The 27120-nt window shown below is 46.5% G+C and overlaps 1 protein-coding gene across 1 annotated transcript in view; it reads left to right on the top strand.

The window, feature by feature from the left end:
- LOC139237909 (complement C3-like) overlaps positions 1-27120 on the top strand; it is a 179440-nt gene that overhangs the window by 55546 nt on the left and 96774 nt on the right. Inside the window, exons 16-19 of the mRNA XM_070867201.1 lie at positions 4800-4871; positions 14467-14664; positions 23465-23573; positions 24880-24965. Coding sequence (XP_070723302.1) covers positions 4800-4871; positions 14467-14664; positions 23465-23573; positions 24880-24965 — 465 coding nt within the window. The remainder of the gene's footprint in view (positions 1-4799; positions 4872-14466; positions 14665-23464; positions 23574-24879; positions 24966-27120) is intronic.

Genomic DNA, 27120 nt, shown 5'->3' with positions numbered 1-27120 from the left:
ATGTGCAATGGCTCTAATAAGGTGCTCAATCTAGGTAAGAAATTATCGAAGTAGTTGAATAGACCAAGGAACGAATGCAGCGCTGTCACATTCTGAGGCTTGGATGCATTTTGATAGCCTTGGTTTTCAAGTCCGTAGGCCTGATACCATCAGCAGCAATTTTCCTCCCCAGGAATTCGACTTTGGTGCCATGAAGATGCATTCGAGCATTTCAGTCTGAGTCCCGCTTTGTCCAGACGATGTAGAACCTCTTCCAGGTTGTTCAGCTGTTCGGCAGAGTCATGACCTGTGACCAGTAGGTCACCTTGGAACACGACAGTTCTGGAGACGGACTTCAGTAGACTCTCCATGTTCCTCTGAAATATGGCTGCAGCCGAGCGAATTCCAAAAGGGCACCTGTTGTAGATAAACACTCCTTTATGAGTGTTGATGCACGTACGTTTCTTCAACATGTCGACCAGCTCCCGTGTCATGTAGGCCGATGTCAGATTCAGTTTTGTGAACAACTTCTCTCTGGCTAGTGTTGCAAACAGGTCATCAGCCTTCGGTAACGGGTATTGATCTGTTTCGAAACTCGGTTGATCGTAACCTTGTAGTCTCCACAAATCCTGACAGTGCCATCATTTTTCAACACGGGAACAATGGGGCTGGCCCATTCGTTAAATTCGACCGGTGATATGATCCCTTCACGCTGGAGTCTGTCCAGTTCGATTTTGACCTTCTCCCTCATCATGTACGGAACTGCCCAAGTTTTATGATGGATGGGTATTGCATCCGAGTCCACGTGGATCTGCACCTTGGCTCACCTGAAATTGCTGATGCCTGGTTCAAACAGCTCAGCACTTGAGCACATGGAGTATCCTCCGATGACAATGCTTTGATATCGTTCCAGTTCCATTAAATTTTTTATAACCAGTTTCTGCCGAACAGTGTTGGACCATTGCCAAGAATATTCCATAACGGTAAATCGTGAACCGCACCATCATATGACACCTTGATTACAAACTGCCAATCACCGTTATGAGTTCTTTAGTGTACGTACTTGACATTGACTGGACTCACAGCCTCAGTGTCCCACAGCCTGTCGAATGTCCTCCTTCTCATTATTGATTCACTCGCACCCGTGTCCAATTCCATCGATACCGGCACACCATTAAGTTTTATATTAATCATTATTGGGGGTTGGCTCTTTGTTAGGAACAAATACAGTCCATGCACTTCCTCCTCTGGTACGTCGGATTGCATATCCGGATCCGCGCTAGACTGGTCATCATCCTCCACGCTTGCTTAGTTGCAGACGCATACGCTGGAAACGCCCCACTCTCGAACAGCCTTTACAAGTATACTGTTTAAACCGACACTGATGCTGCCGATGATTTCCCCCACAACGCCAACATGGTGATATCGGATTCATTCCCGATGGCGGACTTTGAGCAGACACAGGTTTCGCGTACGCAGTCGCCATATGCATTCTACCAAACGACAATACTATCTTGTTTATAGTACTTGCCGAGTTCCGATTTTTCAATGATATTGCTTTAAGCTTTTGTCTGTCGTCATGCATGATTGGGCAATCGTGATGGCCTTCTCAAATCCATCGTCTCTGCTGCCAGTTGCTTACGCAGGATCACCTCGTGGTTGATGCTGATTACAAAGAAGTCCCGCAGCATGTCTGCCAATGCAGTTTTGAACTTACATGGTCCAGCTAAACGTCTTAGGTCGGCAACAAATTCCGATACAACCTGACCCTCAGAGCGAACGTGCATATAGAATCGATATCTTGAGATGATGATGCCTTCATCTGGTTTGAGATTGTCACGTACCAGAGCACACAATGTTTCATAGCCCTTGTCCGTTGGACTTAAGGGCGAGAGGAGATTCTTTATGAGTCCATAGATTTTCAGACCGCAAACCGTGAGGAGGACCGCCCAGCGCCGAACTGCGTCTGCCTCTTCCTCCATTTTGTTAACCACGAAGTATTGGTTCAAGCGGGCTACAAAGTCTGCCCAATCTTCTCCCTCCACGAATCGCTCCAGAATTCCAATTGTGCTCATTTTTGCATGCGAAGGTTCTTGTTACCTCGTCGCCAAATGTTGAGTATGCAATAACTCAATAGACTGAATACTGTAAACTCCGAACAGGTGCAAACCTGGCTCTCCTTTGTTAGAGCCCAAAGTGATTACATTACAAGATGGCTGGCCTTTTATACCTGGGCTGCACACACGTGCGCACAGCCAAATGACCTCTGACAGTGGCGCCACCTGGTGGCTAGTAAACCCAAGCATACATAGACACCAAGGCAGCCTGTTGTCCCATCGACCAGTTACGGTTTATACTGTTCAGTTTGATTATTAACTCTTAACTCTCCAACATGTCCAACAAAGGGCAGGGGGCATGGGATTAATTAGGTAGCTCTTTCAAAGATCTGGCACAGGCATGATGGGCTGTATCATTCAATGATTCTGTGAAGCCAACTGAGGACCTGTGGTGTGAGATATGAATAGTGGTTGCAAAATATACTGAGCCTCTTTGAATGGAGGTTGGCCCAAATCCTGAGATGGACATGGGATGAAAGCTGTTGCAGGAAGTTAACGGAGAGCTCCTCTGCAGTGCTGCTGTGTGAGGAAGCAACTTCTTAGACAGGCACACCAACTATTCTAATGGTACTGGGAAAATGATTCTAGTTACCATTGATCAGCGGGAGAATGGACCTCATGGAATCAGAAGGATCCCTGAATCCCTAACACAGTCATATGAACATCCTTTAGTCCCTCTGAGATGCTGCCCAGTATATTGCAATCCAAATAATACTGACCTGTCCAGACTGTCTCAAGATCTACGCTCCCTTGTTCAATAGCTTCACATTGTGTTGACTGCTACTCCCTTGTGCTTTATGTTTTGTTTCAGACCAAACCTACCATTCCTTTTGAGTGATTCCCTTGTGAATGGAGGAAGTGTACTGGCTGTCTGCAAGGTTTCACCTGTAGCCTGTTGGGAGTCTGATGGCTCCATAGCTCCTTGGGTTGTTCATTGCAAGGCCTCTGCATGAGTCAGTCGCATTCAGGATTTTGATGGCTGACTATTGGCTGCCTTACTTTCAGCCAACTCCACCTGTACTGAGTTCTTTTTGGAGGGAGGAGGGGTGGCTGCCATCCCAAAAGTAGTCTGCATTGTCTCCTTGACTCCTTACAGTACTAATTCAGTGTCTGGCCTGTAAAATTGCAGTTACTCATTCAGTTATGCTCAATTCTACAGCAATTAAACTGAGCAAGTGGGTTGCCTTTGCCTTTCTACTGCTTTTCAGGTGCTTTAATGTTCCCTAATTGCAGCTCACAGGTGATTAAGAAGATTAGGGCTAGAAATTGTCCTTCGTCCCGATTGAGGACGGTAACCTTCCAGGGCTGGAAATCCCACCCCCGATGCGGAATTGGGCCGTACACCCTTTTAAGGGCCGCTCCCGAGGCGGTAGTGGGGCGCTGAGTGCAGCACCGTGTGGATCAGGTCAGTGCTGTGCAAATGCTGCTCGTAGCGCTGACTCGCTACAACGCCCTTCCCTTTCCATTAAAAGGGAGAGACACTGCGCACTCTGCAGGCCATGTGGTGGCAGCCATTGGCCACCAGGGACGTGTTTGACTGGGCCAGCAGCTCGGCACATAAAACGGAATGTCAGGCTGCACGATGGCGGCCTGGTCAACGCGAGGTCCGCCATTGTCGGGCTGACCCAAGAGTTGGCCGACAATTGAAGATGGCAGCCCCTGGGCGCTAAATGCTTTCCCTTAAGGGGCACCCTGGCGGTAGATGTCCACCAGCTTTGCGACTCACGAAGCTGGCATTGACATCTGCCCGCGCCAGCCTCGAGGGCCACGGGGCAATTTCTCCCATGGGCGGTGAGGGGTCGGCGCGCATGGTGATGACGTCATCGCCGGTTGCGCGGCGTTGCTGGGGCAGCACACCCCAAACCTGTGGGACAATTTCCCGGGAGCAGCCCCCCCCCCGTCCCCCGGGTGAAAACGCCATTGCGTCCCTTGGAGGCATTAACAGAACTGTAAAAAGGGGAAATTTCGACCCCTTCATGTTCTGATGTTGTGTTGGAGATATAACCTTTATTTTAGCCCAAAGAATGAAAACATGAAAATGTGTATTAATCAACAAGCTTTGCTACTCCTAAGCATCTTCAGTAACCCATAGTTGAACTCCTGATTAGCGCACTGGTACCTTCTAAACTTGTATTGTCTTTACCTTAAGTTTGCCCATCAACCCGATGTTCTTTTGTTTCTCATACCTTGTGTTCATGACCACTCATACAATATCATAACTAAATTAGCTTTCTCAGCACCTCCTTAGTTCATCAGTTGTTATTTCTTATCTTGGCCCTTTAAACAGTACTAATGATATCCCTGTAAAACTCACCATTAAGTTCTGTGATATTGGTTTGCCCACCGACATCTCACCTTTTATCACTTGTACAATTTCACATCACTTATTTCCTCACAATTTTATGTCGCTTCTCATCCTTTGCTTCCCTTTTGGAGTTTCCGTACTGGCTTCACTTAGCACATTCTAACATACTCCACTCATTGTTAGAAAAAATTAATTTTCAATAGCATCCTGGCTAACTAATTCTGGTTGATCAGTTTAATTTTTGGAGCCTGCTGTTATTTTCCTGGGATCATTTGCACAATAAGGACATTAGATGTGTGCATTTGTGTTTGTAAAATTCATATTGTCGTCAAGACTATATGAAACTGCAGAACTTAATTAACATTTTAAATTGTATATATTTCAACTGTTTATTACAGAGCTCAAGTGCAAACAGCCAATGAAACGTAAACGTCGTTCACCGCGCCGAATAGAGTGGCAGACGAGAAAAGGTATCTGTTTATGATTTAAGAAATAGTTCATTGAAATGAATCACATTTGTAAGGATAATTTTGATGCCATTTTTTTTAACCTATGATGGTAGTCCAGCTAAAATGACACTCTACACAGGTGTGTTTAAAAATAATTAACGTACAAGAACCAAAGGGGAAGAAATTTGCTAACCCCGAAATCAGGCGTGGGGATCGCTGTGCGCAGGGGACCTGATATTGTGAGTGGCTAGCGCTACTTAAAGGCAGCCTACAACTTTTAAAGGGGAGGTGCATTGTGGCTGAAAAAGTGGTGGGAGTCATTTGAAAACTGAATCTGGATTGTGATACTTTGAGGAATGGCTGAACATGCGACAGCTGAAGCTGCCTCTCTGTGTATAGAGAGTCTCAGTGACCTCCCATATGCAGCAGGGTATTGCAAACAGATGTTGCTTATATCTCCAGCAGTAACCTGGAAGGAGCTAGATGCCTAAAAGTTAAGTGCCATGGTCACCTTGACAGCCACAGACAATGCAGTCCTTGTCCTGCTTTGAGGGTTGGAGTTCTGGCTGCAGCAGTTGCCAGATTTCAGTCACAACCTATTTGGTGAAGCAAAGACGTCTCAAGTGTTGGTCCTTGCTGAAATTTAAGCAAGAGAATTGCTCCCTAAAGATGCTCGGCGGATATTGCCTCCTTTTGAGAGCCCTTCTTCCCCTCCTCCTCCCGCTTCTGCCAGCTTGTTCTGCTTTACGTGATCTCTCTTCATTCTCCCAGTCATGCTTAATTCTAAAAGGAAGCCTTTCCAGTTCACCGATGTCTGGAAGCAACTTGTGTAATGTATTTGCTTCATGGGTCATTTGCTTAACAATTCATAGCAACACATTGCTATTAATAACTAGTTGGTTTATTAGCAAGAGGTTTAACAACAAGGCTCACAACCACCTGCTATATCGTGGATTCCCCAAACCCAACTGGCTGGGGTTTTATTGAGTCTTGTGAACATTACGTGACTGGATAATGTAAAGTCCTGTCCCTGCTGTACAGAGTCACACGAGGCACATACTGAAGTCAAGGTCACTCAGGACCTGCACCTTTATTACACAGCTCTCGAATGCCACATTTGCCTGAGACCAGTCCTTATATACCTGTCTGGGACCTGGGACAGGTATCCAGTGTCTCCTGCAAGTGCACCCCTGGTGGTAAGGTAAGCTTGTGGTTACAGGTCAACTTTAGCTACAGTCATGTATAGCATGGTAAGATACAGTTATGTACAGTGATGTGAGATACATGACATCACCCTCCCCCAAGGTCTTATTGTCTTTATAGGTTCAGTCCCTCAGGTGGTCTACGCTCTCGTGTGGAGCGTCTTAGTTGTGGTTCAGTTGTTTGCCTTGGTGCCTGTTTTTCTTTCAGTGTGATTGCTGGTATCTCGCCTGGGCTGTCTGTTTCGTTCAGTATGATTGTTGGTGTCTTGCCTGGGCTGTCTGTTGGGATTGCCCTTTCCTCAGGTTGTCCACCAGGTGTGGTGTGAGTTCCACATTGTAGTCTGCTTCTGAATCAGCAGTGTTGTTGGTAAATCTACTTTTGACTTGGTCTACATGCCTCCAGCAAGCTTGGCCATTGTCCATTTGTACCACCAGTAGCCTGTTTCCTCCTTGCCTGTTACTGTCCCTGCAAGCTATTTAGGACCCCTGCCATAGTTTAGCACAAACACTTTGTCCCCTATCTCATTCCACCTCCCCCTCGAATTTCGGTCATGGTACTCAGTTAGCTTACGGCGCTTTGCCTCAACGATTTCATGCATGTCTGAGAGGATTAATGAGAGCCGAGTCTTTAAGGTCTGTTTCATCAATAGTTGCGCGGGGGGGAACTCCAGTCAATGAATGCGGATGAGATCTGTATGCCAGCAGCAGTCGCGACAGGTGGCCCTGCAGCGTGGGACCTTGGATTTTGAGCATGCATTATTTAATGATCTGCACTGCTCGCTCCGCCTGGCCGTTGGAGGCCGGCTTGAACGGTGCCGTCCTAACATGATTTATGCCGTGGTCACTCATAAAATCTTGGAATTCTGCGCTGATGAATCACAGACCATTATCACTGACCAATATGTCAGGAATGCTATGCGTTGCGAACATGGTTCCAAGACTCTCCACAGTGGTGGAGGTGGTGCTCGAGTTTAAAATGGTGCATTTGATCCACTTTGAAAATGCATCTACAACTACGAGGAACATTTTGCCCATGAATGGGCCCGCATAGTCTACGTGCACCCGCGACCATGGTTTGGTGGACCAGGGCCAGGGGCTCAGGGGGTCCTCCCTGGGGGCATTACTGAGTTGGGCATAATTGGTGCACCGTCGGACGCAGAGCTCCAAGTCCGCGTCAATGCCAGGCCACCAGACGTGGGATCTGGCTATGGCCTTCATGAGAACGATCCCCGGGTGCTCACGGTGGAGCATCCGGACAAATGCCTCTCTGCCTCGCAGAGGCATAACTACTCGGCTGCCCCACATCAGGCAGTCTGCTTGTAGTGACAGCTCATGCATGCGCCGATGGAAAGGTTTGATCTCCTTGGGGCAGGCATCGCGAGCCTCTGCCCAGTCACCAGTTAAGAGACATCTTTTTACTAGGGATAACGTGGGGTCGCTGGTTGTCCAGGCTCTGATTTGGCGAGCCGTCATGGGCGAACCTGTGGACTCAAAGGCATTGATTGCCATGACTATCTCACAGTCCTGTTTGTCAGACCCTTCCGTGGTCACCAGGGGTAGCCTGCTAAGTGCGTGGGCACAGTTGTCTGTGCCTAGTCTTTGCCTTATGGTTAATCGTAAGAGGCCAGCATGAGTGCCCACCGTTGAATGCGCGCCGATGCGTTGGCGTTTATTGCCTTGCTCTCGGATAGGAGGGACGTGAGAGGCTTGTGGTCAGTTTCTAACGCGAACTTGGTCCCGAAAAGGTATTGGTGCATCTTTTTGACACCGTACATGCACGCGAGCGCCTCCTTCTCCACCATTCCGTACCCATGCTCCGCCCGCAAAAGTGACCTGGAGGCATAAGCTATGGGTTGCAATTTGCCCGCACTATTGACATGTTGCAAAACGCACCTGACCCCATACACTGACGCATCGCATGTGAGAACTAGCTTTTTACCTGGGTCAAAGAAAGCCAAAACACTGTTGGAACACAGAAGGTTGCGTGCCTTATTGAAGGCGCGTTCCTGGGCGTCCCCCAAAACCAATCGCACTCCTTTCTGAGTAGCACGTGGAGAAGCTCCAGCAGCGTGCTTAAGTTCTGCATAAAGTTCCCAAGAGTAGCCCGAGAAAGGCGCGCAGTTCTGAGGCTTTCCGGGGCCTGGGTGCCACGTGAATTTCTTCGGTTTTGGACTCTGTTGGGCGGATTCCATCAGCGGCAATCCTTCTGCCCAAAAATTCAACCTTGGGAGCGAGAAACAGGCACTTGGATTTTTTTAACTCCTTAGGCCTACCCGATCCAACCGCTTTAATACTTCCTCCAAATTGCGGAGATGGGAGTCGGTGTTCCTGCCCGTGATAAGTATGTCGTCTTGAAATACAACCGTCCCCGGGATGGACTTGAGCAGGCTCTCCATGTTGCGCTGGAATATAGCAGCTGCTGACCTGATGCCGAATGGGCATCGATTGTACATGCAAAGGCCTCGATGTGTGTTGATAGTGGTGAGTAGCTTAGACTCGTTGGTCAATTCTTGCGTCATATACGCAGATGTGAGATCTAGTTTTGAGAAAAGTTTTCCTCCAGCCAACGTGGCAAATAAGTCCTCCGCTGTGGGCAGCGGGTATTGGTCCTGATGGGAGACTCTGCTTATGGTAGATTTGTATTCCCCACAGATTCGTACGGATCCATCAGGCTTCATGACTGGGACAATGGGACTTGCCCAGTCGCTAAATTCCATGGGTGAGATAATGCCTTCCCGCAGAAGCCTGTCCAGTTCATGTTCAATCTTTTCCCTCATCACATAGGGCACAGTTCTAGCCTTGTGATGGACCGGTCTAGCATCCTGTGTGATGTAGATTTTGACTTTAGCCCCTTTGAAGGTGCCCACACCTGGCTGAAAGAGATGTTGAAATCGACTTAGAACTGTTGAGCAGGAGGTCCGTTCCTCTGATGACTTGGCATGAACATCATCCCATTTCCAGTTTAGTTTTGCCAGCCAGCTTCTCTCCAGCAGTGCTGGGAGATCTCCGGGGACAATCCACAGGGGAAGTTGGTTCACTGTCCCTTTGTGTGTGACAGAGAGCATGGCGCTGCCGAGGACTGGGATGATTTCTTTGCTATAGGTCCTTAGTTTGGTGTCGACCCTTGTAAGTTTTGGTCTGTCTCTTTTGAGCGGCCACAGCTGTTCAAATTGTTGAGCGCTCATGAGAGATTGACTCGCTCCCGTGTCCAGCTCCATGTTGACGGGTATCCCGTTGAGTATAACCTTCATCATTATTGGAGGCGTCTTGTTGTCAGAGCAGTGGACATTGATCGTGTTGACCCGCTGTACCTTGGCGTCCTGGGTACAGTCCCCACCGTCTTCTGATCCGCTTTCCGACCCTTCCGATTCGTATACCGGCCGAGCTGCCATTTTTCTGCACATGCGGGCCAGTTGCCCTATATAGTCACAGTTTCTGCAACAGCATGCTGAAATCGACACCCCCTTGATGAGTGCCTTCCCCCACATCTCCAGCACAGACCGCTTCCATTGTTTCCAAAGGCTGAGCTGCGTCTGGCTGATCTCTCTTGAGCTTCTCTCAGTTTGTAGTTGATTGCTCACATTGTGGGTTGATGAGGTGTGAACGGCCATTCATGTGGCCCTTGATGGCTTCTGGTGCCACTGCCTGCTGTTGAGGGCCTGCTCTCCTGCCTTTGTCTGTGTGTGGGGGTAGCGACTTGTTTCACGCTGTGAACCCCTTGTTCCGATGTTTCGTTAGTTGTCGTACCCGCAGCATAGATCAACCTCGTTTCTTCTTCTCCTGCCAAGAATGTCTGTGCAACCAGTGATGCAGCCTCTAGGGTCAAGTTCTTGGTCCCGATGAGCTTTCGGAATATGCCTGCGTGGCCTATTCCTTCAATAAAAAAGTCTCTCAGTACTTCGCTCCTTAGTTCATCGGAGAACTCACATAAGTTAGCCAACCTCCGAAGTTCCGCCACGAAGTCGGGTATGCTCTGGCCCACACAGCGTCTGTAGTTGTAGAACCTGTGTCTGGCCATGTGTAGGCTGCTAGCTGCCTTCAGGTGGTCTCTTACCAGTGTGCTCAACTCATCAAACGACTTGCTTGATGGTTTCTCGGGTGCCAGCAGGTCCTTCATTAAGGCGTATGTTTTTGAGCCACAGCTGGTCAAGAGATGGGCTCTTCTCTTGTCTGCCTTATCGTCACCTAACCAGTCTTTGGTTGCGAAGCTTTGCTGGAGCCTTTCTATAAAGTCCTCCCAATTATCTCCCGCATTGTATTTTTCATCTGAGCTGTTGTTCGACATTCTGTGGATTTTGTAATCCCGTAACTCATCGCCACTGTAAAGTCCTGTCCCTGCAGTGCAGACTCACACGAGGCACATGCTGAAGTCAAGGTCACTCAGGACCTGCACCTTTATTACACAGCTCTCGAATGCCACACTTGCCTGAGACATGTGCTTATATACCTGTCTGGGACAGGTATCCAGTGTCTCCTGCAAGTGCACCCCTGGTGGTAAGGTAAGCTTGTAGTTCCAGTCATGTATAGCATGGTAAGATACAGTTATGTACAGTGGTGTGAGATACATGACAGCTAAACCACTCCCACTCAACAGCTCTACAACTATTTTAGTTGTGTACTTTAATCAAGTGCCCCCTGATTAAAGGGGGTGGTACATTCCAAAATATTGCAAGTGCCCCCTTGTGTTTTTTTTTTTTTTTTTTTTTTGAGGGCACAAAAACACAAATTATACAAGTGCCCTCTGACTAAAAGGGGGAGGGGGGCACTAAAACCGACAAACATAGACAAATTAAATTTTAGGCACTAACAGATCAAATCAAAATTTGGTTGCCACGGCTGATGATGCACTCTAGTCCCTCCGGTATCGGTGGACACCGCGTGCTCCATCTCCAGGGACACCCTGGCTCGGATGTAACCGCGGAAGAGAGTCGGGCTGAACGACCCCCTCGGCTGCCCGCTGCCTTGATGGCCCCCTTGGCCAGGCCCAGGAGCAGTCTTACGAGGAGGCCTTCCGACCTGCCCGCTCTCCTCCGCACAGGGTGCCCAAAGGTCAGGAGTGTGGGACTGAAGTGCAGCCAGAATTTGAGGAGCAGCCCCTTCAGATATTGGAAGAGGGGCTGTATCCTCGCATACTCAATAAAAACGTGGAACACGGACTCTTCCAGACCGCAGAAATTGCAGGCGGCCTGGGAGCCCGTGAACCGACTTAAAAACTTATTGCACGGGATTGCTCCGTGCAACACCCTCCAGGCCAAGTTCAACAGCTCTACAATTATTTTGTTGTAATACTTTAATCAAGTGCCCCCTGATTAAAGGTGGGGGGAGCACACTCCAAAAACTTTTCAGGTGCCCCCTTGTTTTTTTTTGATTTTTGAGGGCACCAAAACACAAATTATACAAGTGCCCCCTGGCTAAAAGCAGGGGGCGGGGGGGGCGCGGGGGGCACTAAAACCAGCAAATTAAACAAATTAACCTTTAGACACTAATGGTTGAAATTAAAATTTGGTTGCCGGGTGTGATGATGCACTTCAGTCCCTCCAGCGCCCACCTCTCGCGGAAGGCCGCGAGCACACAGGTGGACACCGCGTGCTCCATCTCCAGGGACACCCTAGCTCGGATGTAACCGTGGAAGAGAGGCAGGCAATCGGGCTGAATGACCCCCTTGACCGCCCGCTGCCTGGACCGGCTGATAGCCCCCTTGGCCGAGTCCAGGAGCAGTCCTACGAGGAGGCCCTTGGACCTACCTGCTCCCCTCCGCACAGGGTGCCCAAAGATCAAGAGTGTGGGACTGAAGTGCAACCAGAATTTGAGGAGCAGCCCCTTCAAGTAGTGGAAGAGGGGCTGCAACCTCGCACATTTAATAAAAACATGGAACACGGACTCTTCCAGACCGCAGAAATTGCAGGTGGCCTGGGAGCCCGTGAACCGACTTAAAGATTTATTGCATGGGACTGCTCCATGCAATACCCTCCAGGCCAAGTTGACACTCTCTATAAACCTGAGAGCATCCTCACAGGTGCATACATTACAACACGTTTAGCACAAGGTTTCAAATCAACAAAAAAGTTCCAGGCAGACCACTCCTCGTAGAGTATTGAAACTTTAGGCAGTTACAGGAAAGCTCCAAAAACAATTGCACCAATAGCCAGAAAAAAATAATCCAGCAACTAACCTGTAAGTAGCTCATGTTCTCTTTAAGTAGCAATGGTAGGGGTCCTTCATGCCGTTTAATGTCACGCCTTGAGTATTGTGTGCAGTTTTGGTCTCCTAATCTGAGGAAGGACATTCTTGCTATTGAAAGAGTGCAGCGAAGTTTCACCAGACTGATTCCCGGGATGGCGGGACTGACATATGAAGAAAGACTGGATCGACTACTTATATTCACTGGAATTTGGAAGAATGAGAGGGGATCTCACAGAAACATATAAAATTCTGATGGGATTGGACAGGTTAGATGCAGGAAGAATGTTCCCGATACTGGGGAAATCCAGAACCAGGGGTCACAGTCTAAGGATAAGGGGTAAGCCATTTAGGTCCGAGATGAAGAGAAACTTCTTCACTCAGAGAGTTGTGAACCTGTGGAATTCTCTACCATAGAAAGTTGTTGAGGCCAGTTTGTTAGATATATTCAAAAGGGAGTTAGATGTGGCCCTTACGGCTAAAGGGTTCAAGGGGTATGGAGTGAAAGCAGGAATGGGGTACTGAAGTTGCATGAATCAGCCATGATCTTATTGAATGGTGGTGCAGGCTCGAAGGGCCGAATGGCCTACTCCTGCACCTATTTTGTATGTTTCTATGTTCAGCTGTGTGAGGTGTAGGTTGGAGCGTGGAGTTTGAAAATGGCAGTGTTGTCGACAAATCAGCATTGTACACTGTTGTCATAATCTGCCTGTTGGCACGCAAATTCCTTTACCAAGATGGCATCCGTCACACTTCCCGTCGGAGGTACATTCCGGACACCATTTTTGAGTGTTACGAGGGCATGTTACGAACATAAGAACAATGATAAGCAGGTAAAGATCATCCGAACCATTGAGCCTGTTCCACACAATCAACAGCTGCTACAGAGCCCAATTTCTCCCCCAAACTGTTTCCATTGTATACACGTAGCACCGATCATTAGAATTTAAAACTAATCTCTTAATATACTCTCATCTCAGATGCTAATGGACCTGAATAACTCACTGGTGGCGGTCTTTCTTCCTCATGTAAATACAATCTGCGATGAGAAATTGCTGCTGAGTTTGATTCTATTAATTTAATATGCATGTCGCCCATATTTCCGTTAGAACTGTTCCAGTAATATACACTGGTCCCGCTGTGACAAATATGCCTTGTTTATACTGCGGGCTGGAGACGTCACAGGAAATGGATACACCTTGCTAATCTGTCTACATGTTTTATCCTGATTTGGATGAAAATCTCTAGGGACAGGCATGCTTAGAGTGCATTGTTGACCTTTATATATACAACTAGCTATACTAGCAGGTTAATGCATGTGTAGGCAGACCATAAAATGATGACTGGATGACAAATGTTGCCACGTTGAAGTGGTCAAACTTGCTATTGCTGGCAGCATTTTGAGGTTTAGAATGGGAGTGTCGGGATGGTGCACGAATGTTGGGTGCTTTGTTCGACAGGCATGCCTTCAGTTGCATTTTCGGTATTAAAAGCTTTCAGAATAGTGGACCTATTAATTATTAATGATCAAGGTGCACTAAGCTAAATGTTAAACCTAACTTTAAAAAAAATTAAGTATAAATTTGCATTTAGAGATTGATGTTCAGAAAATAAAATAACACTATATAATTTGTTTTATTATTTACCTTCATATCTGTGCCTTCAGCTGCCTGGATCCTAAGCTCTGGAATTTCCCTCCTAAACCTCTTGCCTCTCTATCTCACTCTGCTCCTTTAACACGCTCTTTAAAATCTAACTCCTTGACCAAGCTTTTGCTCACCTGCCATAATATCTCTTTATGTGGCTCGGTGTCAAATTTTGTTTGATAATCGCTGCTGTGAAGCACCTTGAGATGTTTTACTATGTTAAGCATGCTATATAAATGCAAACTTTTGTTGTTGCTAAACATAAGAAAGCAACTTTTCTACCAGTGCAATTGTCCACATTTTTCACCAAAATTATAATATCCTCAAAAATCAGGCATAACTTAGGCTGCACTTCCACTGCCACTTTTCACCCCTGCAATTATATTGGAAAACTGAGGGAGAGTCACTCGGTTAGTAAAAAAGTGTTGTTTTATCTGTGACCCTAGGTAGAACGATTTCTATGTTCAGTCTATTCCTTGAAAACTTGAATTCTTATTTTTCAAAGATCCTATTTCATTCCCATGTCTTTTGTTTTTCTTTGTTATTTTCTACATATTTATTTTTTCTGTTTTATTTGTTTTATTTTAGCGAGACAATACCAAACCGAATCACAGAGGAAGTGTTGTAAAGATGGAATGAAGAAAAATCCCATGGGCTTTTCATGTAGCAAAAGAGCAAGGAGGATACGACTTGGGAAAGAATGTAAAGACGCCTTCTTAGATTGTTGTAATCATATACGAAATTTAATGGCTCAATATCAAGTTGCTGAATTGAGTTTAGCAAGAAGTAAGTATCAATTATTTCTCTAGAGGGGCATCTCAAGTGAAATTATATATTTTATTTAATATTTTATGTATTGCACCAGGTATATATTCTATTAACTTTATAAATAACAGGTTTTGAGTACCTTTTAAGAGAGGAGGAAAGGAAGTATTATTCCATGAAAGGGAGAGACATGGTGTACAAATTTGTCGTGGGCAGTATCGGATTGGCCACCTGGTTTACTCCCTGCTCAATATTCAGTTCCATTGATTGCAATAGAACTGAATAAGAAGTAGGTGTATACTCGTGGCCGAGGCGATACTGCCCATTTAGGGCTACTGTCCAAGGTGAAGTTTCACCTCTTAGTATACATAACAGTGGCTAAATTACAGCGCCAGAAATGACCGAATAGCCAAGCAAAATATTTTTAAAATATCAAGCAACAAATGCTGAAGAGGGCTGGAAAATTAGTTGAGGATAAGTAATGTAATAGTCAAAGGGTTAAAGACCTGTTGAATCATTTTAAGTGAGGAGAGAAAGAAAGATACTAACTTCTAACATCCTCAAGATGTCTTACAATACTTACTAACCAATCAGTTACTTTTGAAGCATGGTCACTGTTCGTTGTGTCGCAGCCATTTTGCACACAGCAAGGTGCCACAGACAATGAAACTATGGATCTAGCCATTTTAGTTCAGTGACCTATAATTTAAGCGGATGTCAATGAATACATGCTATGAAGAAACGCAATGTCAAATGCTTGGCTAAGAAAGTATGGAATTTTCGCGGAAACGGAAGGATAAATTGGCAAAGCTCTGGTTATTTTTAGAAGAACCTAATATTCATAAAGGGAATGAGTGAAGGTACGAGAGACTGACAACCTTTGAAGGAATCTACATGGGCTGAGGAATGGTAATTAGATTTTAATGTGTATGTGAATATAAGTTAAACGCATTGGAAAGAGAAACATGAAGTGGATCAACATGATGAAGGCTCACAATTAACAATAATGTCACATTTTACATCAGTATTGCTCCCCTTTATCTTCTGCAGTAAACATGTCAGTCTGAAATGGGTGGCCAGGGTTGCTAGGCACAGGAGAAAAGTGGATTTAAACAGAAACAAACACAGATATTTTATAGCTTTGAATTGTTGTTGCTTGATTGATTTGTATCATTGAAATGTATACAATTCTTAGCAGGCTTGACAGGGTAGATGCTGTGACGCTGTTTCCCCCGGGCTGGAGAGTCTAGAACTAGAGGTCATAGTCTCAGGATAAGGGGTTGGTCATTTAAGACTGAGATGAGGAGAAATTTCTTCATTCAGGGTTGTGAATCTTTGGAATTCTCATTCAGAGGGCTGTGGATGCTCAGACGATGTATTTTCAAGACTTAGATCGATACATTTTTGGGCACTAAATGAATGAAGTGAATGAAATGTAAATGGGGATAGGGCAGGAAAGCGATGATGTAGATAATCAGCCATGAACTTATTGATTGGTGGAGCAGGCTCGAAGAGACATATGTCGTAATCCTGCTCCTATTTCATATGTTACAGCATAAAAATAGGCCATTTGGTCAGTATTTATGCTCGCTCCACACAAGCCTCCTCCCACTGCTCATCATCTAAGTCCATCAACATATCCTCTGTTCCTTTCTTCCTCATGTGCTTATCTAGATTCCCCTTAAATGTATGTATGCCATTCGCCTCCACTACTCCCTCCTTGAGTAAAGAAGTTTCTCCTGAATTCCCTAATGGATTTATTGGTGTTACTATCTTGTACTGATGTCTCCTAGTTTTGGTATCCACCTGGGGCAGGATTTCCAAATGGGAGTGAGAGGTTCTCATCCCTTGGAATTTTAAAACCACAGCATGTGTTTTTTTCAACAGATTCCCCTCCCAGAAGCCAGCCTGATTGACAGCCTTGGCTTCCTGCTGGATGGGGAACATTGCAGAGGAGGCCATAGCCTCCGAGCAGATAGGTTTCCTGCTGCTTCAGGTAGCAATCGTGAAATGAGGGTGGTTACAATGTGGTTTGTAGGGTCAGAAGTTGTGTGTGGGGTGTTGGTGAAAGATTGTGGGTGGAGATGGTGGGAGTCTGGGTGTTGTGTATCTGTAAAACATGCACTCCCATGTTCCGCCACCAGGGAGTGCATCCCCTGAAGTCCCAAGGGATCCCAGCATTCCTTGGGAGCACTGTATATAAGCCGGCCCCTAAGGCCTGTTCCTCACTCTGGAGTGTCTTAATAAAGACTGAGGTCACTGTTACTTTAACCTCCCTGTGTGCAGTCTCATCTGTGTTAGGAACGCAATAACTGGCAACGAGTATACAAATCCAATGCAAAGAAGCAGCAAACTGTGGGCATCCTGGAGAAGTTCTCGGAAGATGAGGACTAGGAAGCCTATGTCGAACGGCTAGACCAGTACTTTGTAGCCAATGACTGGACGGAGAAGGAAGCGCTGCAAAAAGGAGAGCGGTCCTCCTCACGGTCTGCGGGGCACTGACCTACAGCCTCATGAAGAATCTTCTGGCTCCGGTGAAACCCACAGATAAGTTGTATGAGGAGCTGTGTACATTGGTTCGGGAGCATCTTAACCCGAGGGAGAGTGTGCTGATGGCTAGATATCGGTTCTACACGTGCCAGCGATCTGAAGGTCAGGAAGTGGCGAGCTACATCGCCGAGCTAAGGCGACTTGTGGGACAATGTGAGTTTGATGGCTACCTGCTCAGAGACTTTTTTGTACTGGGCATTGGCCACGAGACCATCCTACGAAAACTTTTGACTGTAGAGACACCGACCCTCAGTAAGGCCATTGCGATAGCACAGGCGTTTATGTCCACCAGTAATAACACCAAGCAAATCTCTCAGCACACAAGTGCTAGCAATGTTCATAAATTAAATGGAACTGTGTTTGCAAGCAGAAATGTACAGGGCAGAAACCACGAGTCTGCAACTGCCAGCAGGCCTCAGGTGACCCAGATGACTCAGAGTCCGCAACAAAGGATGAATGCAAGACAATTCACACCTTATTGGCGTTGTGGAGGCTTCCATTCAGCCTATTCATGCTGCTTCAAAGGGTATGTTTTTAAGAGCTGTGGAACAATGGGGCACCTCCAACGAGCTTGCAGACGAGCTACAAGCTCTGCAAAACCTGCGAACTACCACGTGGCAGAGGAAGATCGGTCCATGGTGGATCAAAGCAATTTCGAGCCTCAGAGAGAGGAGGCAGATGCTGAAGTACACGGGGTGCACACATTTTTGAAGAAATGTCAACCTAAAATGCTAAATGTAAAATTGAATGGCTTAACCGTAGCCATGGAACTGGACACTGGCGCTAGCCAATCCATCATGAGTAAAAAGATGTTTGAGAGACTGTGGTGCAACAAGGCACTCAGACCAGCCCTGAGCCCCATCCACACGAAACTGAGAACGTACACCAAAGAGCTTATCACTGTCCTGAGCAGCGCCATGGTCAAGGTCACCTACAAGGGCACAGTGCACGAACTGCCACTCTGGATTGTCCCGGGCGATGGCCCCACATTGCTTGGAAGAAGCTGACTGGGCAAAATCCGTTGGAACTGGAATGACATCCGAGCGCTATCACATGTTGATGAGGCCTCATGTACCCAGGTTCTTAACAAATTTTCTTCCTTTTTGAGCCAGGCATTGGAAACTTTTCTGGGACGAAGGTGTGGATCCACTTGGTCCCAGAGGCACGACCCATTCACCACAAGGCGCAAGCGGTACCTCACATGATGAGGAAGAGAGTGGAAATCAAGCTGGACAGGCTGCAACGTGAGGGCATCATCTCCCCAGTGGAATTCAGCGAGTGGGCCAGCCCGATTGTTCCAGTACTCAAAAGTGATGGCACGGTCAGGATTTGCGGCGATTATAAAATAACTATTAATTGTTTCTCACTACAGGACCAATACCCGCTACGTAAGATAGACAACCTATTTGCCATGCTGGCAGGAGGCAAGACATTCAGCAAGCTCGACCTGACTTCGGCCTACATGACACAGGAGTTGGAGGAGTCTTTGAAGGGCCTCACCTGCATCAACACCCACAAGGGACTGTTCATCTACAACAGATGAACAGTCCCTTGTGCGTGTTGATGCAGGTGAGGCTGCAGCAATCCAGAGAAACATGGAGAACCTACTCAAGTCGGTACCACGCATGGTGGTTTTTCAGGACGACATATTGGTCACGGGTTGGGACACTGTCGAGCACTTACAAAACCTGGAGGAGGTCCTCCAGCGACTGGATCGCGTAGGGCTGCGGCTGAAGAGGTCGAAATGCGTCTTCATGGCAACAGAAGTGGAGTTTTTGGGGAGAAAGATCGCGGCGTACGGCATTCGGCCCACAGACGCCAAGACAGAGGGTTTCAGGAATGCACCCAGGCCACAGAACGTCACGGAGTTGCGATCGTTCCTGGGACTCCTCAACTATTTTGGTAACTTCCTACCGGGGTTAAGCACCCTCTTAGAGCCCCTACATGTGTTATTGCGTAAAGGTGAGAACTGGGTATGGGGAAAAAAACCAAGTAATTGCTTTTGAGAAAACCAGAAACATTTTATGCTCCATCAAGCTGCATGTATTGTATAACCCGTATAAAAGACTTGTGCTAGCATGTAATGTGTCGTCGTACAGAGTCGGGTGTGTATTACAACAAGCTAACGTTGCGGGGAAGTTGCAACCTGTCGCCTGTGCCTCCAGGAGCTTGTCTAAGGCCGAGAGGGCCTACAGCATGATTGAGAAAGAGGCATTAGCGTGTGTGTTCGGGGTAAAGAAAATGCATCAGTACTTGTTTGGCCTTAAATTTGAGCTGGTAACCGATCACAAGCCCCTCATATCCCTGTTCGCTGAAATCAAGGGAATAAATACTAACGCCTCAGCCTGCATACAAAGTGGGCACTCGAGCTATCAGCGAACACTATACCATCTGCCACAGGCCAGGCACCGAGAACTGTGCGGATGCTCTCAGTCGGCTACCATTGCCCACCATGGGGGTGGAAATGGCGCAGCCTGCAAACTTGTTGATAGTGGCGCAGCCCTCAGACTTGTTGATGGTCATGGAAGCGTTTGAAAATGATAAATCACCTGTCACCGCCCACCAGATTAGGACTTAGACCAGCCAAGATCCTCTGCTGTCCCTAGTAAAAAAACTGTGTGCTGCATGGGAGCTGGACCAACATTCCCGTTGAAATGCAAGAGCTAATCAAGCCGTTCCAGCGGCGAAAGGATGAGCTGTTCATTCAGGCAAGACTGCCTGTTGTGGGGTAACCATGCAAAGCTACCCAAAAAGGGCAGGGAGACGTTCATCTCGGATCTCCACAGCACACACCCGGGTATAGTAATGATGAAAGCAATAGCCAGATCCTATGTGTGGTAGCCCGGTACCGACTCTGACTTAGAGTCCTGTGTACGGCAATGCAGCATGTGTGCTCAGTTGAGCAACGCGCCCAGAGAGGCACCACTAAGTTTATGGTCCTGGCCCTCCAGACCATGGTCAAGGATCCATGTCGACTGTGCGGGCCCGTTTCTCGGTAAAATTTTCTTGGTGGTGGTGGATGCTTTTTCAAAATGGATTGAATGTGAAATAATGTTGGGAAGCACCGCCACCACCACCATTGAAAGCCTGAGGGCCATGTTTGCCACCCACGGCCTGCCTGACATACTGGTCAGTGACAACGGGCCATGTTTCACCAGTGCCAAATTTAAAGAATGGGATTAAACATGTTACATCGGCCCCATTTAAACCACCTCAAATGGGCAGGCAGAGCGGGCAGGACAAACAATCAAACAGAGCCTTAAACGAGTCACAGAAGGATCACTCCAAACCTGCCTGTCCTGAGTACTGCTCAGCTACCGCACGAGACCCCACTCGAGCACAGGGGTGCCCCCGGCTGAGCTACTCATGAAAAGGACACTTAAAACCAGACTCTCGCTGGTTCACCCCAACCTGCATGATCAGGTAGAGAGCAGGTGGCAGCAACAAAATGTAAACGATGGTCGCGCCACTGTGTCACGGGAAATTGACCTGAATGATCCTGTGTATGTGCTAAACTATGGACATGGTCCCAAGTGGATCGCGTGCACGGTGATAGCTAAAGAAGGGAGTAGGGTGTTTGTAGTCAAACTAGACAATGGACAAATTTGTAGAAAGCACCTGGACCAAACGAGGCTGTGGTTCACAGACTGACCTGAACAACCCACAGCAGACACCACCTTTTTTGAGCCCACAACACACACGCAAAGGATCAACGACACCACGCCGGACCAGGAAATCAAACCCATCATGCCCAACAGCCCCGCAAGGCCAGGCTTACCCAGCAGCCCTGCAGGGCCAACAACACGCCAGCCCAGCGAGGGCACCAGAACAGACATTTGTACCGAGGCTGTCCACCAGGGAAAGAAAGGCTCCCGATCGCTTCACCTTGTAAATAGTTTTCACTTTGACTTTGAGGGAGTGATGTTGTGTATCTGTAAAGCATGCACTCCCATGTTCCGCCACCAGGGAGTGCATCCCCTGAAGTCCCAAGGGATCCCAGCATCCCTTGGGAGCACTGTATATAAGCCGGCCCCGAAGGCCTGTTCCTCACTCGGGAGTGTCCTCATAAAGATTGAGGTCACTGTTACTTTAACCTCCCTGTGTGCAGTCTCATCTGTGTTAGGAACACAATACCGGGGATCACGGTGGGGGGGCAAGCGGTGGTCAACAATCACAGGAGGGGTGAAAGTGCCCGGTTGCCTGGATGGGGTAACAGGTTTGCTTGGGGTGCTGGGTGGAAGCATTTCTGTTCCTGGCTCACAAGCAGTGCTGGAAAAGCAGTTGCCTGTTCCATCAGTTCTCGTCTCCCTTTAGCTGCTGGGTATCCCGAGGTCTGAGAAACCTGGCGGCCAGCGTTAAAGCTGGAAGAGAGATAAAATCTGAGGCATTCAGCCTCATTAAAATATTTAAATGAGGAAACCGCCTCCTGATACTGATTGGTTATCCGTCCCCCATCCTGCCTTCATTGAAACTGGAAGTGGGCGCGCTTGAGGCAGTTTGGGTTTGGGTTTGAGATTTTTTATATTTTAACATTTCACCCAAACCAAACCCGGCCATTATTTGGTAGATGTGGCTGGCTCCTTTTACTTACTAGACCTGTTAAAATCATTAAACTTTTGCTGGCAGTCGGTTGTTGTGTGTGGGGTCCTCCCAGGTGGCATTGACTAACTGGCCTGCACCTGCTGCTGTTTTGTCCACCTGCTGGACGATGTTTCAGAGTTCCAGTGAGCATTTCCACAATCTCATTGCTGACCCTAGGGGTTCTTGTTCATCCTGCAGACCTGATAGACATATTTCTCTGGAAAGCTTTCAGAGCTGCTTAAAATCCACCGTTTTGGTTTGCTGATCTTTTAAGATGATGCAACCATTAAATCCTTAGCAGTTTTCAAGTTTCCATTCACGCCCCTTCCCCCCACTTTCAACCCTGCTCCCCTTGCCCCTCCCCCTCCATCCCTGAAATCAAAAGCTGTCAGTGAGCGGTGTTCCTGACATAGAAACATACAAACATAGAAAATAGGTGCAGGAGTAGGCCATTCGGCCCTTCAAGCCTGCACCGCCATTCAATGAGTTCATGGCTGAACATGCAATTTCAATACCCCATTCCTGCTTTCTCACCATACCCCTTGATCCTCCTAGTAGTAAGGACTACATCTAACTCCCTTTTGAATATATTTAGTGAATTGGCCTCAACTACTTTCTGTGGTCGAGAATTCCACAGATTCACCACTCTCTGGGTGAAGATGTTTCTCCTCATCTCGGTCCTAAATGGCTTATCCCTTATCCTTAGACTGTGATCCCTGGTTCTGGACTTCCCCAACATTGGGAACATTCTTCTTGCATCCAACCTGTCTAAACCCGTCAGAATTTTAAACGTTTCTATAAGATCCCCTCTCATTCTTCTGAACTCCAGTGAATACAAGCCCAGTTGATCCAGTCTTTCTTGATATGTCAGTTCCGCCATCCTGGGAATCAGTCTGGTAAACCTTCGCTGCACTCCCTCAATAGCAAGAATATCTTTCCTCAAGTTAGGAGACCAAAACTGTACACAATACTCCAGGTGTGGCCTCACCAAGGCCCTGTACAATTGTAGTAACACCTCCCTGCCCCTGTACTCAAATCCCCTCGCTATGAAGGCCAACATGCCATTTGCTTTCTTAACCGCCTGCTGTACCTGCATGCCAACCTTCAATGACTGATGTACCATGACACCCAGGTCTCGTTGCACCTCCCCTTTTCCTAATCTGTCACCATTCAGATAATAGTCTGTCTCTCTGTTTTTACCACCAAAGTGGATAACCTCACATTTATCCACATTATACTTCATCTGCCATGCATTTGCTCAGTCACCTAACCTATCCAAGTCACTCTACAGCCTCATAGCATCCTCCTCGCAGCTCACACTGCCACCCAACTTAGTGTCATCCGCAAATTTGGAGATACTACATTTAATCCCCTCGTCTAAATCATTAATGTACAGTGTAAACAGCTGGGGCCCCAGCACAGAGCCTTGCGGTACCCCACTAGTCACTGCCTGCCATTCTGAAAAGTACCCACTGACGGTGGGGATTTGCAGTCATTATGTTAATTAGGCTAGCCTCAGAAACTCTGGCCTGGCCAGCCCACTTCTTGGTGGACAACTGAATCATGCCGTGCCATTTTTCCACTCGGAGTGGAAAATGTAAGCAAGAATCTTTCAACTTTTTAGTCTTTATATGTAGGGATGAAACTCTGCATCAAAATCAATAATTTACCGATAACACTTTTCCTTTAGGTGATGATGATTTCTATTCTCCCTATGAAGATATAATATCCAGAAGTGACTTCCCAGAAAGCTGGCTTTGGCGCCTGGTAACTCTGCCCACACCTGCTAATAGAGATGGGTACGTATTGTAATGAAATTCCACATACTTGTATGAATGCGTAATATTTGAACTGCTTCGGAATGATTTAATTCATGAGACTGGTAGTCAGTCGGATTCATTCGGCCCAAAAGTAAGAGAAAGAATTGTATTTCTATAGCACATTTCTCAACCTCAGGACGTCCCAATGAGCTTACCAGCCAATTAAATATATTTTTTAAGGATTTGTATGGAATGTAATTTGAAGGATTGCATTTATAATGTAGGAAACACGGCAGCCAATTTGTGCACAGCAAGGTACGACAAACAGCAATGTGATAATGACCCTATCATCGGTTTTAGTGGTGTTAATTGAGGGATAAATATTGGCCAGGACACCGGGGAGAACTCCCCTGCTTATCTTCAAATAATGCCATGAGCTCCAGCTGAGAGGGCAGACGGGGCCCCGGTTTGACGTCTCATTCACATGACGGCAGCTCCGACAGTACAGCAATCCATCAGGATTTAGATTTTGTGCTCAAGTCTTGGAATGATATTTGAACCCACAACCTACTAACTCAGGCGAGAATGCTATCAACTGAGCAACGGCTGATACAGTAATAATCTTAGCAGTAGATGTAAAACTTTGGAATACACTACTCGTTACAGAAGTGTTGATCAGGAACTAATTGCTAATGAGCTGGTTTTAATACCATGTAATGCCGTGTTATGGCATTAGAAAACTGGAAAACATTGTAAGATCATTTGATATAGAGAAAACAATAAATGAGATTCAGTTTTTTTAAAAACCTATCTGGTTAATGGTCCAATTATTTTCTGTGATGAAACCGAAGGTAGTTGCTCGAGAACTGCCAGCATTGTTCAGCTAGAGATATTGATTAATGGACTTTTATCTTCCACACATATATTAGGTTTAGTTATGTTATATTTGTGAGATTTATGGATTTAGATGTTCCCAATTTCTGATTTAATTAAAAATTCAAACGCTGATTATTTTCATTGCACTTGGTGCAGACTCAATTAAACTGCTTAATGTGGGATATCCTGTTTGATCACATTAATAGAAGGATTCCACGAAGCAAAGCATTCATTTTTACTCTCAAATGTTTGGATTATTCTTAAATGGTTTGGATGACTCTCAAACAGATGATATAGTTAACTTCCTGAATAGTCAAGTACAGGGTAGCAATCTACAGAAAAATAAGACTATTTGGTGTAACTTGTCCAATCGCTGATTTCACAAACAAAATACGGGTATTACAGAACAAAACAAGATGTTAATAGTATCAAGATGTGCTCAATGGAAAAACATTTTTTTCTTAAACAGCTTTGTGACAAAGGTGATATCTGATTACCTTAAAGACTCAATCACTGCTTGGGAAATACAAGCTGTCAGTGTGTCTCCAGAAAAAGGTAAGACTATTTTGGATTATTAGATTGTTTTTTGAAACCAATGATTACTCAAGCCAATAAAAGGATTCCAATATGCAGTGCTTGTAATTAAAAAGTTAGTATTTTATGTCTTTTCATATCTCGAGTTTGTGAGCTCAAGGAATAGGAGGATGTGGAACTGCCAGCACAGCAATAACTGAAGGAAATAGTGCCCACTAACTTCTTTGTAAATTAAGATGTGTGAATTTAATGATCATTGGCAAGAATATTGCAGTGCAGCCAGGAGAGGGTAGTTTGGGAAAGCAGAGGATACAGAAAAGATGCAAGGCTCATATTATGCTTCCTTGTGAACATCAGTGTTAGAATCTCCTGTAGTGCATGTATCTGTGCTGGTGTCTGATGGAAATGAGTATGGCGAGAGACAGTTGGTGATTTCCTGAGCTCCTACTAAAGGTGCAACCTCGGAAATCCGGAAACCTCGGGACCGAGGCATTCCGGTTTTGGGTTTTTCCGGATTTCGGAAGAGAAATCCGACGTTCCAAATCTGGAAACCCCAGGGCCAAGTTTCGGGTATTTTCGGATTTCGGAGGGTAAGTCTGAAGTCCTGAATCCGGAGACCCTAGGGCCGATCATGTATTTTCTGATTTCAGGTGGGGCTGACTCGGGTTGCACGTAGGTTAGGTTGGGCGGGCTCGGGTCACATGTGAGTCGAGGTCATGGGGCATTCTGAAAGGCTCAGGCCAATCACAGGTCTGTATTTGCGCCGTTTAAAAAAAAATTCCGGTTTTTGGAACAGATTTCCAGATTCCGGCCGACGATTCCTGCGATCTGCGCAATGTCCGGTTTTCTGAACATTCTGGTTGATAGAATTTCGGAGGTTGTACCTGTGTGTGTATTTAATATATATAGGGTAGCTCACAAGAAGAGAATCATTTCATGTCAGAGGATCCATCCACCATGTGTTCAATGCTGGGACCACTGGTTGTGTCCAGGTTTAGCATTTAAATATTAAACCAGTGAGGATTAAGACAGGTCAGTTCCTTCGTACAGTACATTCTCTTTCCATCACTTCACCTATTATGTAATTTCACTGCTATTTTCATTTTTTCATTTTTACTATCTTATTTGCAATATCCTTGCTATGATTCTCGGTGACAGCAGGAATTTGAGCATATACCTTTAAAAACTATTGAAGGTGGAGATAGATTGAAGGGCTCAATGACTTACTCCTGCTCCTATTCCATATGTCCTTATGTTCGCTAAACCTACTGTGTTCCTTTACTTCAACTATTCGGTTAGAAGGAAGTCCCAATATCAAATTCCCGTTTGTTGGTTATCTCACCTCTTCTATCAGAAAAGATTCTTGAAAGACTTCAATAAACTCCTGCAATCATCAAGATATACCCCACCACAAGTCACAGTTTACACCAAGAAGATTCAAATCTCCTTTTGTACTGCAATTGTACTACAATTGTACTGCCCTGCATATTTTGGGGATACACGATGACTGATATCATGTAATGGAAATGCATACCATAGGCCAAGTTTCCACAACAGTCTTCTCAATTGAGATGCAGGGGACAGAGTGTTTGGTTCTTACATTTATAGTCATCATCATCATCATAGGCAGTCCCTCGAAACGAGGATGACTTGCTTCCATGCCAAAAAGGGATGAGTTCACAGGTGTTTCAATGAAGGACCTAATATTCCAGATCCTGAACTATATCCTGAAGGGTGGAAGATGCCTGTGCGTGGATTTTTTTTTTATCGTGTGTTGGCCGTTGCACACCAGCCACCACACGGGCTTGACAGAGCTAGGTCTTGGTCCAGTGGCAAGGATTATCCAGGACGACTGGAGACCAGCTCTGCTGCACGGACCTAGTGCGCACACATATCGCAGTGTGGGCTGGCCCGTGCTGCCCCTGGGCCCTCGCCTCTTCTGGGCCCCAAACTCACACCTCTCCTGGGCCCCGGTCACTTCCCTCTACAAAACTCTTGCCGCTCCTTCGCCACTCCTGCTGTGCCTGCCCGCACTGCAATCAGCGACCTGACTTCGCAGCCATCGTTCTCCTGCAGCAGCACGCACTGCTTCCTGAAGTGGTATGCTGCCACACGCTGCTTCGTCCAATGGTCCCGGCCTGCTGATGGTCTTGTACAGCATTGTACAGCACAGAAG

This window comes from Pristiophorus japonicus, chromosome 24 (genome assembly GCF_044704955.1).
Source record: "Pristiophorus japonicus isolate sPriJap1 chromosome 24, sPriJap1.hap1, whole genome shotgun sequence".
Taxonomy (NCBI): Eukaryota; Metazoa; Chordata; class Chondrichthyes; family Pristiophoridae; genus Pristiophorus; species Pristiophorus japonicus.
The sequence above is the reverse complement of the archived record's forward strand: the minus strand, read 5'-3'. Positions and strand labels throughout refer to the sequence as shown.